Source organism: Mustelus asterias, chromosome 4 (genome assembly GCF_964213995.1).
Source record: "Mustelus asterias chromosome 4, sMusAst1.hap1.1, whole genome shotgun sequence".
NCBI lineage: Eukaryota > Metazoa > Chordata > Chondrichthyes > Carcharhiniformes > Triakidae > Mustelus > Mustelus asterias.
Window position 1 is genome coordinate 147,800,474 of NC_135804.1, and position 17,361 is coordinate 147,817,834.

Below are 17,361 nucleotides of genomic sequence, written 5' to 3' on the forward strand. Positions count from 1 at the left end.
TGTGTGTGACCAAACCAGATCTTCCCCCGACTCAGCCCCCCCCCTTCAGGCCTCGGCAGTACCAATGGTGCGTTGCCTTCTGGCACTAATACCCTGGCCTGATGCCACAACACTGAGGGGGGGTTAAAGATGTAAGTCCAGTGTCCATCTGCCCTCTGCTGCTGCCAGGCTGCAGCGGAACAGTCCCCTGAGGGGATTGGGTGGGCTGGGGCAAGGTGTTAATCTCGGCAGTCAACTCCATGATGGGAGTTTTATGACTAGACGGCTCCATCTAGCCCTGGTGGACCGGAAGATAACCCCTGGCATGATGATTTCAGGCAGCTCTCTGCTCAACATCTTCATTCCTGTCTGTCATCTGTGAGAACTTTGAAGTGGCCTGGTCACTTTAATCTCCATGCCTCTGGGACACCTGACAGGCTTTTAAATTGCAGCAGCACTCCATTCTGCATCATCCTTTCTCTCTGTCAGAAGCTGTAGGTGTGAGCAGACCCTTTTGAAGTACTCTGACTGTCAGAAGACAGTCACTTTCACAAGGGGGGATTTCCTATCTCCACAGCTGTTCACTTCGTCTTGCTGTTTTAATACTGCACTTATTTCAAATTCTGAGCCTTCATAGAAAGATGAGGATCTTTGAAATACCTTCCAACCCTTTGAAAACCTTTGTTTCCATTCAATTTCAGGACAGTCCTTTTAATTCTCATTTGACTGTTTGCTTAATGCTTTTTACTCAGACTCCAGTCAGCTGTATTTATTTACCTTTCCCTTCACAGTTGAATGCATCTCAAGTACCCCTGTTGTTCCTAACCACAATGGTCACAGCTACAGGCAACTTCAAAAGAGCTAAGTGCTTTTCAGTTCCTGTTTTGTGTAAACATTGGCTTAGGAACAATGGGGGTACTTGAGATGCATTCAAGCATGAAGGGAAAGCTAAATAAACACACCTGATTGGAGACTAAATAGAAAACCACTAGGCTGTCAATCAAAGCCTATTTCAATGGAATAGAGAAGTTTTCAAAGGATTTCAGTTATCTAGGAAGGCTCAGAGACTTCAAATAAAAGCTGTGTGAATACAATGATGTTCTGAACAGCTGTTAGGAAGGGACCCCCCAATGAAAGTGACATCTCTCTGTCAGAAGACTTCAAAGGGGTCTGCACACACCTGCAGCTTCTGAGACAGAGAGGGAAATCCCTGGTTCAGAATGGAGTGCTGCTGTGATTTTAAAAGCCTTCCCCGTGACCAAGGGGGCCTGGAGATTAAAGTGACCAGGCCACTTCAATGTTCTCACACATGGGAATGAAGACATTGAGCAGAGAGCTGCCTGAAATCACCATGCAAGGCGTGATCTTCAGGTCTGCCTGGGCTAGAAGGGGAAGTCCAGCCATGAGATCCCCATCCCAGGGTGCAGTGTCAACATCAGCCCCCCCAGCCAAAGCCCACCCAACCCCTGGAGTCTGGAGTCTGGCATTGGCAGAGGGCACATGGGCACTGGACTTGCCTCCTTGACCCCCTTTGGGGTCCAACACACCAGACCCATACATGTCATTACAAGCACCAAAATCCTGCCTGGAGCATTTCCCACTGGAAAAGTTGCAGAAATTTTCTTAAAATCAGCTTCTCCCTCCCCAAACCAAAATTAAAAAGTTATTAATGAGTAAATGATCAATTTAGGCACCTCAATTTCAGTGCAGCCTTATCTGAATCAAAGTAGCACCTGAAGTCTCAGCCTTTTTGTTTGCTTGAGAACTCCAGCCTTTTTTAATATAAGCAAGAGAATTCAAATAGGAAGGAGATGGGTTGCGAGCATCGAGCCAAAACTAATGCCTATTGAATTACAAGCACAGGATTGAAGGCAATTAAAATATCATAGCAGCAAGTTTTATACATAACAAACTCGTCTGTAGAACTACCAAAACTATTCACACTGTTCTGATTTATCTGAATGATTACTGTAACCAGGTTTTGGTACTTGGCAAAAAAAAATAACGTCTTATTTTCTGTTGAATTGTCTTGGCAGGCTCCAGATGCACATGTTGAATGGAGCATTGCTGGCATTGCTATTCCCTGTAGTTAATACCAGGCTGGTGAGTATCCCATTTTATATCTGTTGCCTCCAATGAACTGTTTGGTCCTGCTCCTTCTCACGACTGTAAATTTACTTTGTGAAATTTGTTCCTTTATATTTCTGTTTTTTATATTGAGGACTTCCTTTTCTTGAAGTATGATTTCAAACCATTGCAGCTTTCAAAGAAATTGGACACACTCTTTGTGCAAATTGTCAGCATGTTCAAACCCATGAGCTACCGATTTTTATTTGGTCCTTTTTAACCTATAAAGAAGCTCTCTTGTTGGTGTGGGGCTGCCAAATGTCCAGTCGTTCCTTCCAGCAAGTAATTCAGCAGTTACAAACATAATTCAACATGATTGACAATCCTCCCCAGGAGGGGAGGAGGTGGGTTGGGGAGGAGGGGAGAAGGAATAGGAGATGGGGAAATACAGGGATGGGGGAAGAGGGGTTGGAGTGGAGGGGGTGGGGGGCTGAGAAATTCTGGCCAATGTTTTGACTAAAGACTGGGGAATTTCCCACTCATTTTTTCCAAATGTACCACCTTTAAGTGTTCATTATGTATTAAAGAGGCGGCTAGATATAGCATTTGGGGCGAATGGGATCAAATATTATGGGGAAAAAGCAGGATTAGGCTATTGAGTTGGATGATCAACCATGATTATGATGAATGGCGGAGCAGGCTCGAAGGGCCAAATGGCCTCCTCCTGCTCCTATTTTCTATGTTTCTATTAGAAGAGATAACTGGGCCTCAGTTATTATCTCTAGCAGTGCAGTAATGTGGCAGCTTAGATTGTAAGCTCATCTTGAACTTTGTCCTTTTGGATGAGCTGTGTAGAAGGGCTTGGTCCTGCTAGTCAGCATATTCAAAAGAACAAAGCATACAAAACTTCTAAATATCAGACCTCATAATTAAGCGTGTGGTACCTGGATGGATCTTATTTAAAAGTAAATGTGGCACAGTGGTTAGCACTGCTGCCCCACAGCACCAGGGTTTAATTTCCAGCTCAAGTCACTGTCTTTGCGGAGTCTGCACATTCTCCTCGTGTCTGCATGGGTTTCCTCCGGGTGCTCCAGTTTCCCCCCACAGTCCGAAAGACTGGTTAGGTGCATTGGCCATGCTAAATTCTCCCTCAGTGTACCCGAACAGGTGCCGGAATGTGGCGACTCGGGGATTTTCACAGTAACTTCATTGCAGTGTTAATGTAAGCCTACTTGTGACCCTAATAAATAAATTCTGCAGGGACTGTGCTGTGATCGGTTTATACTTTGGTGCATTCATGTCATTACCATCCTGTTAACACTAAACTCAGCAATTTAAAATCAACACCCGTAAGGCTACAGTCCCTTTGAATTTCAAGTATCATCTGGTTCACTAATGTCCTTTCGGGAAGGAAATCTGCCATCCTTACCTGGTCTGGCCTACATGTGACTCCAGAGCCACAACAATGTGGTTGACTCTCAACTGTCCTCCAAGGGCAACTAGGGATGGGCAATAAATGCTGGCCAGCCAGCGACGCCCATGTCCCACGAATGAATAAAAAAGAAGTCCCAAGTATGATCATTTCTGAGTGAATAGAGAGTGCAGAGAGTGAGCACAGCGATGATTTGAGTGAAGTCATCAGTTGTATTTCAGATTGCTGTCATTGTTTCTTCATTCTGTGAAAATGATTTCATCTTCTTCACAAAGAAAGCTTGTGGCACTTGACAATTAGTGGAGTGAGTACAGAAAACTCACTATGGTGCCCTTTCATTATTCATTAGAAGGGTTGTCGTTGTCAAAATGCTGCTGATCTTTATTAATGTTCAAGAGCCGAAACCACCCTGACACTAGAGTGCTGGAAGCCTGTGGTTGTTTGCAGCCAGTATTAACCTACATGGATCTTATTGTTAAATGTTATAAAGGTAAATTTGGTACAAGAGAAATCTGGGACTCGAGCTTTTTTTTTACATCTATCTGCGGCCGTACTTAGTCACCATTATGGAACAGAAGTGATGGGTGGGATTTCTGTCCCCAACACGTGGGTGTCATCGCAGGCAGGACAGGAAAATTTGGCCATTCAACAGCTCTCCAAATTTTCCTCTCCTGCCCGCGACGATGCCCGCTAGTGTCAGGGATGGAAATCCCACCCGCTATTCTTTCTCATTGGAAACACTGCCTGTGCAGTAGGTTGATTATTTCAGCACTGTCGATGGTGAATATGGAATGCCCATTGGAAGCTTCAGGTAGTAGCTAATGTTTTCTTGAAATCAATGTAACTTCACAATTTGAAAAGACAACTCATTGTTAAAATCCACAGAGAATTGGTGTATGTCCTGGCTTTCTCACCTAGTTGTGGGTAGCACCTTGTGCCAGTGCGCTGGAGAGTGTAGTTTCTATTCTGACTGAAATGCTGAGCTCCCTTTGTCAGTCACTCTCTGTTTGGGGCAGCGGACATGGGAAGATGGTCCTTGCAGAGCGGGTGGGCAAATTTGAAGGATGCCTAATCCCAATGCTGCTAAACTGCATCTCCTGTCAGCTAGCCCAGGTTGGTATTAACATTGAGAACACGCAAGGAAACATTGTGTGTTACAAATGGATTTGAGGCTACTGCAGCAAATAGCTCGCTGGGAGGGTGAAGGAGAAAAGCAGGAAGTTTGAGCAAGCGGTGGATTTGTGGTGTTCTAATTTTAAAGTTTGTTTATTAGTGTCACAAGTAGGCTTACATTAACACTGTAATGAAGTTACTGTGAAAATCCCCTAGTCGCCACACTCCGACACCTGTTCAGGTACACTGAGGGAGAATTTAGCATAGCCACTGCACTTAACCAGCATGTCTTTTGGAGTGTGGGAGGAAACCGGAGCATCCGGGGGAAACCCACGTAGACACGGGGGAAACATGCAGACTCTTCATAGACAGCGACCCAAGTCAGGAATCGAACCTGGGTCCCTGGCGCTGTGAGGCAGCAGTGCGAACCACTGTGCCACCGTGCCACCCCTTGGTGCTGGAGCTTAAATTTCTCAAGGCAGTGCAATTTCCTCACCACTTGCTATTGACTGGGATGACATAAATGATCTTATTGACAAGGCAGCAAGATTTGACAGAAGTGTTTTGATGCCACATGAGAAAAATTTGGGTGGCACAGTGGTTAGCACTGCTGCCTCACAGCACCAGGGACCCGTGTTCGATTCCCGGCTTGGGTCACTGTCTGTGTGGAGTTTGCACATTCTCCCCGTGTTTGCGTGGGTTTCCTCCGGGTGCTCCGGTTTCCTCCCACAGTCCAAAGATGTGCGGGTTAGGTGGATTGGCCATGCTAAAGTGTCAGGGCCTTAGTGTCAGGGGCACTAGCTAGGATAAGTGCATGGGGTTATGGGGATAGGGGCTGGGTGGGATTGTGGTCGGTGCAGACCCGATGGGTCGAATGGCCTCATTCTGCACTGTAGGATTCTATGATTAGATTACCAATGATGGTATCTTTTTAAAAAAGCCAGCAAGCCATGCTGCATCCCTTATCTAAAACTTGGTAGATTTAAAAGTTAAAATTGCAAGTCATTTCCATGTTCTTTAGCCTTATCCTTATCATGAAATCTCTATCAAAGTGGTTTTGCTGTTTAGTTTACTGGTGTAAACTGCACTCTTAAGCAATTTTGATAGTATCTCTGCTACGTAAAATCATCAATATTGCTCTGGTCTTCAGAAGGAGCCCCGAAGAAAACCCAGAGAAGCAACGATCACTAAATCTGCCCAGTGGAATCAATTTCCCCATCCCTGGGAGACGGATGACTTGTAAAACACCTCAAACACTCCCCATTGATAATTTTCCCCCAACAGCTATTGAGCCGTACCAACTGAGGTTTAACTCTGTCTATCATGTGTGAGTTAACGCAGGAAATGGTATGGGCAGTTAAGCTGCTTTACTGAATTTCCCCATCTTGCAATGAAGATCAAAGAACAGGAAAAGACACATTTCCTCAGGACAAATGAACAGATCTACTTCTAAATCCTGTTTTTTTTTTTAAAAAAGATTGTGTGACTTCTTGATTTGTTGCAATCTTTTAAAAATATTAAGGAAACACTGTTCGGTGTTAAAATGAAGATGGAGCACAGGATAGTAACTGTGAGAATACTACCCCTTAGCATTTTCTAAAATTCAATTATACGATGTGGGTGTCACTGGCTAGACCAGCATTTATTGCCAATCTCTAGTTGCCCTCAAGAAGGTGGTGGTGAGCTGCCTTCTTGAACTGCTGCAGTCTCTGATGTGCATGTATACCCACCCTGCTGTTAGGGAGGGAATTCCAAGATTTTTGACCCAGTGACAGTGAAGGAACGGCGATATATTTCCATGTCAGGATGGTGAGTGGCTTGGAGGGGAACCTCCAGGTGATGGTGTTCCCAGGTATCTGCTGCTTTTGTTCTTCTAGATGGTCGCGGTCATGGGTTTGGAAGGTGTATAAATTTGACTGGAGAGAGGTGAAGACAGCAGCCAAAGAAACGAGACACATTTAACATGGAACACTTGCTTAGTATTCTTAACATTCATTCATAAAACCAATGAGGAAATATGACAAAGTAAGGCCATTCCCTAAATATGTATCCAATAGTGATTGTACTTCTCTCTAAATAAGAACCAAGGGGTTTCAGAACTCTTGTCTATCACATCTCAAGGGGTGGAAAATATGGTTGATGCACATCATGGAAATAAACTATAGAACATAATTGCATTGATGTGCACATGTAGAGAGTGAGGCAAGAGGACAGAAAATCTGTAGCAATACCCCTGATCTGCCACCATAGCTTCATTTGATTTGATTTATTATTGTCACATGTATTGGGATTCAGTGAAACGTATTGTTTCTTACGCGCCATGCAGATAAAACATACCGTTCATAGAGCACATAGGGGAGAAGGAAAGGAGAGGGTGCAGAATGTAGTGTTACAGTCACAGCTAGGGTGTAGAGAAAGATCAACTGAATTATATGGTAGGTCCAAAAGTCTGATGAAAGTAGGGAAGAAACTGTAGGAATCAGCTGGGAGGTCCACTGGATCTAGATTCCAATCACCACTGGACTTGCTATTTGGTGGGAGAATAGCCTCCAGCCCTTTTTAAGCCAGTATGTGGGTACACCTTGTATACTTGTATATTTATAACTGAATAGAGTATATGGAATAGCCTTGGATCTCCCTGTCTTGACTGCACCAAACAAGCCAACTGGCTCTGACTTGAGAAGCCCTTGTTCTTTTCAATGTCTCCTAACAGCCTTTGTTTGGAGCCATGGACCCTGTCCACTTCAACAGCATTGCCTGCTTAATTGCACCTTCTCTTAACTTCCACATGGGAAGTAAAATTCTATCTGATTTCACTTTAGATCAACTTTTAACTTCCTAACTTTATTTAGCTAAATTACACTTGGCAAGGGAAAAAAACAATATGAACTAAATAATAATATTTCCAAAGGGTTACACCTTTGTTTAAATCAGTTAGATTACATTTCTTTTCTAATGGTGCATATTTTCAATAATGATAACTCTTAAAATGCCAGTGGTAGTGGTTGCTTGGAGTAGTGGTTACTTGCAATCCAGAATTTAATCTCGAGCAGAATGTCAGTTGTTTAGCATGTCAGTAAATCACTCCCCTTTTACTTAAATGTGACTTTGTTTCGTTTGTACCTTTTGGAGTCATCCACTTGACACTGCTATTCATGTCTGTGTCATCATGACTTGTGTGTTGCAGTAGATCTTGGCTGGACCACAAAGATTCTGAAACATTTATTTGCCAGTTGGTACAAACAGCCTGACCTTGAGTCATGCAGGGAAGAATATCTACAATATTATTTGTTTGTGCTGAGTTTGATTTCTCAGGTGGGGCAAAAGGAAGGGTCACAATTGGTTTCTGCTTCTGATTGTTATTCGGCAAACAGGCTCAAGGGACAAAATGGTCGCCTCCTGTTCCTATACCCTATTGAATATGCATGTTGAATAGATTTTGGGTGAAGACGGAACCTGGCACTGTTTGACATCCATCATCCCTCTCCATAGTTAAACAGCCTGCTTGATGGACTCTTGAAGGAGATGTCCAAATGATGGATGTTGAATAAGATACTGGAGGGTGTGTAGTATATACATAGCTTTGCTCCTTGTGTGCACCCTCAGCAGAGGTTATAGTACCTTCACAAAATTAGGATTTAGAATAAACATTTATTTTATCAACAAATACGATACCTGGAATCATGGACAGCAGAGAGCAAAAATTCAACCTCATTTCACTCATTTTAAGGAATTGACATTCTGTGCCCACAACAGTTTAAGTTTTTAAGTTTATTTATTAGTGTCACAAGTCAGTTTATATTAACGCTGCAATGAAGTTACTGTGAAAATATCCTAGTCGCCACGCTCCAGTGCCTGTTCGGGTACACGGAGGGAGAATTTAGCATGGCTAGTGCACCTAACCAGCGTGTCTTTCAGACTGTGGGAGGAAACCGGAGCACCTGGAGGAAACCCACGTGGAATCGAGGAGAATGTGCGGACTCGGGAAGAATGTGCAGACTCCGCACAGGCAGTGACCCAAACCAGGAATCAAACCTGGGTCCCTGGTGCTGTGAAGCAGCAGTGCTAACTACCGTGCCACCCCGGCAAAGATGGCATTGGACCATCTTTAGATGTTTCTGGTAGCTACCCTAAAGCAGGCATTGGAAGCCTGTACAAGTTTAATTGAGGGCATACTGTCTATTTTATACTCCATACAGGAAATTGGGTAAGACCAGTGGAGGAGGAATCTGGACAACTCAGTTCAGAGTTCCTCAGTTGCTGTAAGCTTAATTTTTTTTCAGTTGTTGAAGTGCAGGTGTTTCCTCGACTCAAAGTTGAGATGAAAATTTCCAGTTAGTAAATGTGCTCTTCTGACCAGGAAGATAATTTTCCAGTGTCACTGATTTAGTTTTGATGCTTTCACATCTTGTTGATTTGGTGTTGATCTTTCGCAAAGGATGAAAAATGACACTGTGTTGATATTGGTTGTTTTCATGTTGTACTAAATCATTGGCCGTAAAAAGGAACAAGATATCTTTAATCACACTGCAGAAAAACCTCAAAAGGGAACTCTGATAACATTTCCTGTGAAGCAACATATTACATTTTAGTGTTATTTTGGCATAGAATAGTCAGTGTATCTGTAGTCAGTGTGCTTGTTTCTCTTATACTTTGAAACTAGTGTTAGTACACAAATGATTTCAAATGTCATAGTTCCGCTGGTATGGAATTGCCAATCTTAAGATTACTATTGTAGTTTTCCCCTCTTCCTCCTCTCGGATCTATTTTTGATTTTTTTTTCTCGATCATGTGGGCGTCGCTGGCTGGGCCAACATTTATTGCCCATCCCTGAGGGCGTTTAAGAGTCAATCAATGCCGTCGGTTTGGAGTCACATATAGGCCAGACCAGCTAAGGATGACAGTTTTCCTTCCCTGAAGGATGTTAGTGAACCAGATGGGTTTTTAATGACAGTCGACAATGGTTTCGTGGTCATCATTTGTCTTTTAATTTCAGATTTTTATTGAATTCAAATTTCACCATCTGCCGTGGTGGGATTTGAACCTGGGTCCCCAGAGAATTACTCTGGGATCTGGATTACTAGTCCAGCGACAATACCACTAACACCACAGCCTCCCCTTCTCTTAAAGGCATTTATTCCTTCCTGGGTATGGTTCCACTGGCACCAAGTGCCCACCATTGCTTTGGTCCAAATGGCTGTTCTTTATGTGCAAGTCTGAACAGTTCATGTGGATGGGTTGTAAAGCCAAGCTTCCAGCGCAGCTGAGCTTGATCCTGCTTTTGCATGATGCCTACACTTCCACCTAGTTAGTGGCGTTGTTCCCATCGAGGAGGGATGCCAATGGCCAATTTTGCAAGCCCTACCTCAACGTTGCTGTGCCCACTTGTAGTTGCCTGGTTGCCTAGCTAACTAGGTACAGGCTGGGATTGTATGTGGGCCGTTCTGTGTTTTTTAAGTGGTCGAACCATCACAGCGAACCCAAACATTAGTTTTAAAATGATGCTATCTTCAGTTTGTGTTTTTTTTAAGATGAAGCTTTTTTCATAATAAACCTCTGATACTTCCTTCCTGAAAGTGATGCTAACGTTGAGCTTTGGTTCCACTGGGATTAAAAGCTCTCTGGTAATTCACAGAAAGACCAAATGGAGGAATCTTGATATTTGAGGAAGAGGCTGAATGCTAAGAATTTTGAGCTGGACCCTGACAGCTACTGGGTATCAGTAATAACAACATTATCAGGCTTCATTCGGTAGAAGCTTTTATTTATTATAAACCTTCCTTACTCCAGCACTTGAGCACAAATGCTCGGCTGACACTTGAAGCAGTACTGAGGGAGTGCTGCAGTGCCCATTCCTTGGATAAATTGGGGCCCCATCTATCTACTCAAGGTGAAAAGAAAAGAAAGACTTGCATTTATATAGCGCCTTTCACAGCCAAGGAGATGCTCTTGAAGCATTGTCATGCTGTAATGCAGGAACCACACAGCAGTGAGCTGTCCACGGCTGGTACAATGATATATTTTTTGAAGAATAATGATGTGTTTAGCTAACATGTTTCTATTAGCTAGTTGGTCATTTACTTGCTCTTTGTTGAAACTTGTTGTACAGGTTGGCTTGTTTGTCTGTTCAATAGTGTTCACTTCATAAACCAAGTCACTGACTAGGAAATACTTTTGGGATGCTAACCTCTTTCTTTCCTGTCTATGCTTCCTCCGAGCCCTGGTCAGCATTAATTGAACTAAATGCACCAAATGCCCAAGGAAAGTCAAACAACGGGAATGGTTGCTGGTTTCAATTCCACATTTTTTAAAAAATGAGTCACTTCAAAAAAGGAGTAGGTGGATTGTAGCAACTGAATCTAGATTTCTGGCAGCCGATACTGCCTGTATCGGTATTTAATTTGGATATTTATGTTAAAATAATTAATACTGTTGATTAAAAGGTTGAAAAGTTCAATTTCCCGCCATCTTTCTAATCCCTATTATCCCATCCATGTTCATCCTTCAGTGGCTGGAATTCTCCGACCTCGCCCGTGGCTGGGGTTCTCCAGGCCTACTGCCCGCCCAATTTAATTATGTTTATTATTTACTCATTTTAAAACTATTGTTTATCTCTCAGGCAGTTTGGTCACATGATCAGTTATTGGAAGCAAGTTTTCTTTCCCAAGAAATCGTCTTTTAGAGAAACGTCGTTCTTAAAAGGACCATCACCCAATATGAAACACAGGTTCCTGTGTCCCCACACCCCCCCCCCCCCCAAAAAAAGCACATGGACCATCACAACTTTTTAAAGAATGCTATTTTAATGACATTGGTTAATTCCTGTCACTTTTTTTTTTCTCTTTTGTAGCCCAAATTAATAACTTTGAATGATCAGATGTAGACCGCACTTAGTGTCTCCAGTGAGTGAATCTATTTGTGTAAATTGGAGCTCTACAGGATTTGGTTCTTTAGTGCTTTGCTACCTGTACACTTTTGGGAATGCTACACCTATACTGCCAATATGTTTCCCATGTGATGTTCTTAATTCATCGTCACAATTGCCCTGGTCACTCGCCCTCAACGATGAGTTTGGATTTCACTCCAGTACTGTTACTCCGAATGCTCTCGGCAGATGCAATCATAGTGTTGGGTGTATTTTAATATAATTTTCGTCGACAATTGCACAGGTTACATACTTATAAGTATGCTGTATGAAATTTATGATACTGTTTAACTATAATTCTCAGTTCCACCGGTCTTCACGGTGGAGGACACAAATAGTTTGCCAAATATTAACGATAGAGGGTTGGCAGCAGGAGAAATACTTAATACAATTAATGTTACCAGAGAGGCAGTGCTGGGTAGGCTAATGGGACTGAAGGTGGACAAGTCCTCGGGTCCGGATGGAATGCATCCCAGGGTATTGAAAGAAATGTCAGAGGTAATAGTGGATGCGTTAGTGATTATTTATCAAAACTCGTTGCATTCTGGGGTAGTGCCGGTTGATTGGAAAACGGCTAATGTTACGCCGCTGTTTAAAAAAGGAAGGAGACAAAAGGCGGGTAACTATAGGCCGGTCAGCTTAACGTCTGTAGTAGGGAAAATGCTGGAATCCATTATTAAAGAGGAGATAGCAGGGCATCTGGATAGAAATGGTTCGATCAATCAGACGCAGCATGGATTCATGAGGGGAAAGTCGTGCTTGACGAACATGTTGGATTTTTATGAAGATGTGACGAGGGCGGTTGATGGAGGAGAACCGGTGGATGCGGTGTTTTTGGATTTCCAAAAGGCGTTTGATAAGGTGCCCCATAAAAGGCTGCTGAAGAAGATTAGGGCACACGGAGTTGGGGGTAGTGTGTTAAAGTGGATTGGGGACTGGCTATCCGACAGGAAGCAAAGAGTCGGAATAAATGGGTGTTTTTCCGGTTGGAGGAAGGTAACTAGTGGCGTGCCGCAGGGATCGGTACTCGGGCCGCAACTGTTTACCATTTATATAGATGATCTGGAGGAGGGGACGGAGTGTAGGGTAACGAAGTTTGCAGACGACACAAAGATAAGTGGAAAAGTGAATCGTGTGGAGGACGGAGAAGATCTGCAGAGAGATTTGGACAGGCTGAGTGAGTGGGCGAGGATATGGCAAATGGAGTATAACGTTGAGAAATGCGAGGTTATACACTTTGGAGGAAATAATAACAAATGGGATTACTATCTCAATGGAAACAAATTAAAACATGCTACCGTGCAAAGGGACCTGGGGGTCCTTGTGCATGAGACGCAAAAGCCCAGTCTGCAGGTACAACAGGTGATCAAGAAGGCAAATGGGATGTTGGCCTATATTGCGAGGGGGATAGAATATAAAAGCAGGGATGTCTTGATGCACCTGTACAGGGCATTGGTGAGGCCGCAGCTGGAATACTGTGTGCAGTATTGGTCCCCTTATATGAGGAAGGATATATTGGCATTGGAGGGAGTGCAGAGAAGGTTCACCAGGTTGATACCGGAGATGAGGGGTTTGGATTATGAGGAGAGGCTGAGGAGATTGGGTTTGTACTCGTTGAAGTTTAGAAGGATGAGGGGGGATCTTATGGAGACTTATAAGATAATGCGGGGGCTGGATAGGGTGGAGGCGGAGAGATTCTTTCCACTTAGTAAGGAAGTTAAAACTAGAGGACACAGCCTCAAAATAAAGGGGGGTCGGTTTAAGACAGAGTTGAGGAGGAACTTCTTCTCCCAGAGGGTGGTGAATCTCTGGAATTCTCTGCCCGCTGAGGTGGTGGAGGCTACCTCGCTGAATATGTTTAAAGCGCGGATGGATGGATTCCTGATCGGTAAGGGAATTAAGGGTTATGGGGATCAGGCGGGTAAGTGGTACTGATCCACGTCAGATCAGCCATGATCTTATTGAATGGCGGGGCAGGCTCGAGGGGCTAGATGGCCTACTCCTGCTCCTATTTCTTATGTTCTTATGTTCACCCTAAAATGTGGATTTTTATTTGTGTACAATTAAGTGTCTGCAATTAAGTGTTGTTACAGTAGAATTGTAAACTGAATAAGACTGTGTAATTTGATTTTAAAAGGCCTCACTTATTTCAAATAACAGGAGGAACCCATTAAGCCTCTCAACAAGATCATAGCTGATTTTGAAAGCTGGAGGCCACCTTGTGCAATAAAAAGTGTCTAAACTGGACTCCATAGTGATTGCCATAGTGTAAAACCTACCAACCCACCTGTCGGCACAGGAGACGTGTGCCGAAATCTGGCCTCCCACTCCCGATTGTGGACTTTGTACATGGAACGGCACAGTAACACAGTGGTTAGCACTGCTGCCTCACAGTGCCAGGGACCCAGGTTCGATTCTGGCTTTGTGTGTCTATGTGGAGTTGGCATATTCTCCCCATGTCTGTGTGGGTTTCCCCCTGGGTGCTCTGGTTTCCTCCCACACTCCAACCATGTGCAGGTTCGGAGGATTAGCCTGGGTAAGAAGCTCTTTCGGAGAGTCGGCGCAGATTCGATGGGCCGAATGGCCTCCTTCTGCACTGTAGGGATTCTATGGTTATTTGTGTATGGCCTGTCCTGGAAACTCCAGATGTTTCTCATCCTTTTAATGTGCATCTGTTTCAGAGGCAAAGCTATTCCAGCTTCTATAGCTGTAATAAGACCTCTCTATTAAAATTATTTTAACAAAGATGATTATGTTCATTAAATTAGAATCGAAAATAGTCCTGCTTCCATTGCTGCAAAAGGAGGGAAGTCTCATTGTTAACTGGACTTCAAAGAGAAAAAGTTGTGAAAATACACCTGGAAAAGAGTTGTCCTGAATGAGAGAGCGAACAATGCAGTCCTTTAACAGAACCAGATTGGTGCTGTTTAGTCCTGTTTACTTTGGGCGTAAGAATTAGAATGTAAGCCATGTTGATGACTATTGGGATGTAGCTGCTTCATTTTTGAATTGTGTGGCACAAAAATTCCTGTCTGTAACAGTGATTCTTTATAGCCTTTAGGGTCAGGAACATCTGAAACTTTGATGGGCATTGGAGCTTATTTTTCCAGTATCAAACCGTTGACTGCAAAAATTGAATTCGGAGGAAAATATCTGCCTATCTATCTATATTTTCTATGGCATGATGTTGCAGAGCCAAGTTAGGGAACGTACTTATCTACAAAACCTTTCTGACATCTGTTGTGCTAATTCTATGGGCTCACTGATGGAACTCCTTCAATATTTCCCTTCCCTTCCTGCCCACCGTAACATACATCTTGCCTTCCTCAAGACAAAGGTAGGGGAGTTTAAAACTAGAGGGCATAGGTTTAAGGTGAGAGGGGAGAGATATAAAAGTGTCCAGAGGGGCAATTTTGTCACACACAGAATGGTGAGTATCTGGAACAAGCTGCCAGAGGTAGGAGTAGAGACGGGTACAATTTTGTCTTTTAAAAAGCATTTAGACAGTTACATGGGTAAGATGGGTATAGAGGGATATGGGCCAAACACGGGTAATTGGGACTAGCTTAGTGGTTAAAAAAAGGTTGGCATGGACAAGTTGGGCCGAAGGGCCTGTTTCCGTGCTGTAAACCTCTGACTCTATGACAACCCCTACAAGGTAAGTGGGCTAGGTTAACCATTTGGTAACGGTGCAATGATCAAAATTTGTTTACTTGCCTTTATTTTTTTACTTGCTTTTATTTGCCGTGTTAATGTAAACCTACTTGTGACACTAATAAATGAACTTTAAACTTTATTCAGATGATTTTTAAAGTGGCCAGTCTTGCGGAAACCACTCCTGCCAAATGTGTGACATGATTAAAACAAGTGATCTGCAGAGCGAATGATGACTGATAAAGGGTGTAAGTGGTTCGGTTAGAGAAAGAATGCATGATTATTTGACAAGTTTCTTCTTTGTTTCCTGTGCAGCTCCCCTTTGAGATGGAGGTCTACTATATCCAACACATCACGCTATATATTGTTCCACTCTACCTGATGCGGAAAGGGGGTAAGCTTCTTGGATTTTTAACTGCTCCAAGTGATAAAATGATATGCCAGCTTCAAACAGTTAATTAATTACACATTTTTGCTATATTTGCTCAGTCAATAGTTGACTGAGTGAATGCACACATGGTTTGGAAGTGCAACACACAGACCAGAAAGATAACATGTTTGATAACCTGGTGTGTGCTGAGTTAGTTGATCTCCAAAAAGGTGACAGTAGGAATGATGCACTCTGCCCCAATGTGTGAGTTCATCAGAAGTATTGTGTTCCTCTACAGGTACCCTGTCTATTTCAGTTAACTGAAATAGTTCTGTAACACATGAGTATCAGATGACCCTGGTTCCTCCTCATGTTTGTCTGCTCTTTGTCACCCATTATCCTTGATGAATGTACCCTAACACCCAGTGTTACCATGCTAGGCAAGGAAAACCATAGGGAATCCGGATCCTGATCGTGATCCAGTATCTGGGTGTCTGCTGAGAGCAGAGCCTGGTCCCTGTGATGATTCTTTTAGCTTGTTGTGGGGAAATTTGAAGGTGGCCAATTGTGTCTTAAACTCAACAGTTCAGAACTCGCAAGGCAAATATCTCTGTGCAAAGATGTAACAAAATCAATTTAACAAATAAGATATAGAACAAACAGACAAAATTACAGCCGACAGAGACTCTCAAAGGCTTAAATAGCTCTGGGAATAGAGCGACATAACCTTTCTGAAAGATCTGAAGTACGTAGTCAAATACAGATCAATTATAGTTTTTAATCAATAATTCTGCCATTCATTAGCTTAAAATCAATTTCATTTAATCGTCTCACATCAATGCAAATCTCTGCTAAGTACCTCAGCCAACCATATGATACTGAATAGCATGGTGATATTTTATTCCTCCTTCTAAGCATGGACGTAATCTCCCCTCTTGGCACTAACTGCATCCATGTTGCCTAGTAACGGCAGATGCTACCGTAAGGTCAAAGTGGATGTTCCAACGGCTCACTGCCAAGTTGAATAGCCATGTGTTCTGGCATCCAGGGGCATATCTATCAAAGAACAAAGAACAGTACAGCACAGGAAACTGGCCCTTCGGCCCTCCAAGCCTGTGCCGCTCCTTGGTCCAACTAGACCAATTGTTTGTATCCCTCCATTCCCAGGCTGCTCATGTGACTATCCAGGTAAGTCTTAAACGATGTCAGCGTGCCTGCCTCCACCACCCTACTTGGCAGCGCATTCCAGGCCCCCACCACCCTCTGTGTAAAAAACGTCCCTCTGATATCTGAGTTATACTTTGCCCCTCTCAGCTTGAGCCTGTGATACAAGGATACATATCCTTGTATGTGGGCAATGAATTAAAGTTGCAACATACGTTCCCTTATGGAATCCTCCCTGCTACTGGCTAATAGGTTCCCAGAACTTTGGCTTTAAACTAATGACATTTACCACCATGCCTTTCAGTACCTTTGCTTGAGTGAACATTATTTTTAAATACCATAGAATATCATAAAATATCAGCATATATGTTTCGAAATCATAACTACTTGTTTTGATTGTTTGACTGCATTCACATGTGTGAAACTGTTTGTGTGAGCTGTCTTAAGAATCATTTAACTCCTTACTGATTTCTTGTTCTCTGAAAGACTGCATTCTGCCTATAAATTTATTAACTGATTAGGAATCCCCTTCCACACAGCTGATAGCAAGTTGATCATCAAGCGTAAAGGTTTAAACTTGGGCAAGGAAGTGAAATATTGGTACACAGCAAAATTTGGTACCTTAAGATTAGGAAGGATTCCCCGTGGAGTAATTTT

The 17,361-nt window shown here is 43.1% G+C and overlaps 1 protein-coding gene across 1 annotated transcript in view; it reads left to right on the forward strand.

The window, feature by feature from the left end:
* tmem164 (transmembrane protein 164) overlaps nucleotides 1–17,361 on the forward strand; it is a 150,339-nt gene that overhangs the window by 65,202 nt on the left and 67,776 nt on the right. Inside the window, exons 3-4 of the mRNA XM_078211925.1 lie at nucleotides 2,016–2,082; nucleotides 15,486–15,564. Of these exons, the coding sequence (XP_078068051.1) occupies nucleotides 2,016–2,082; nucleotides 15,486–15,564 (146 nt within the window). The remainder of the gene's footprint in view (nucleotides 1–2,015; nucleotides 2,083–15,485; nucleotides 15,565–17,361) is intronic.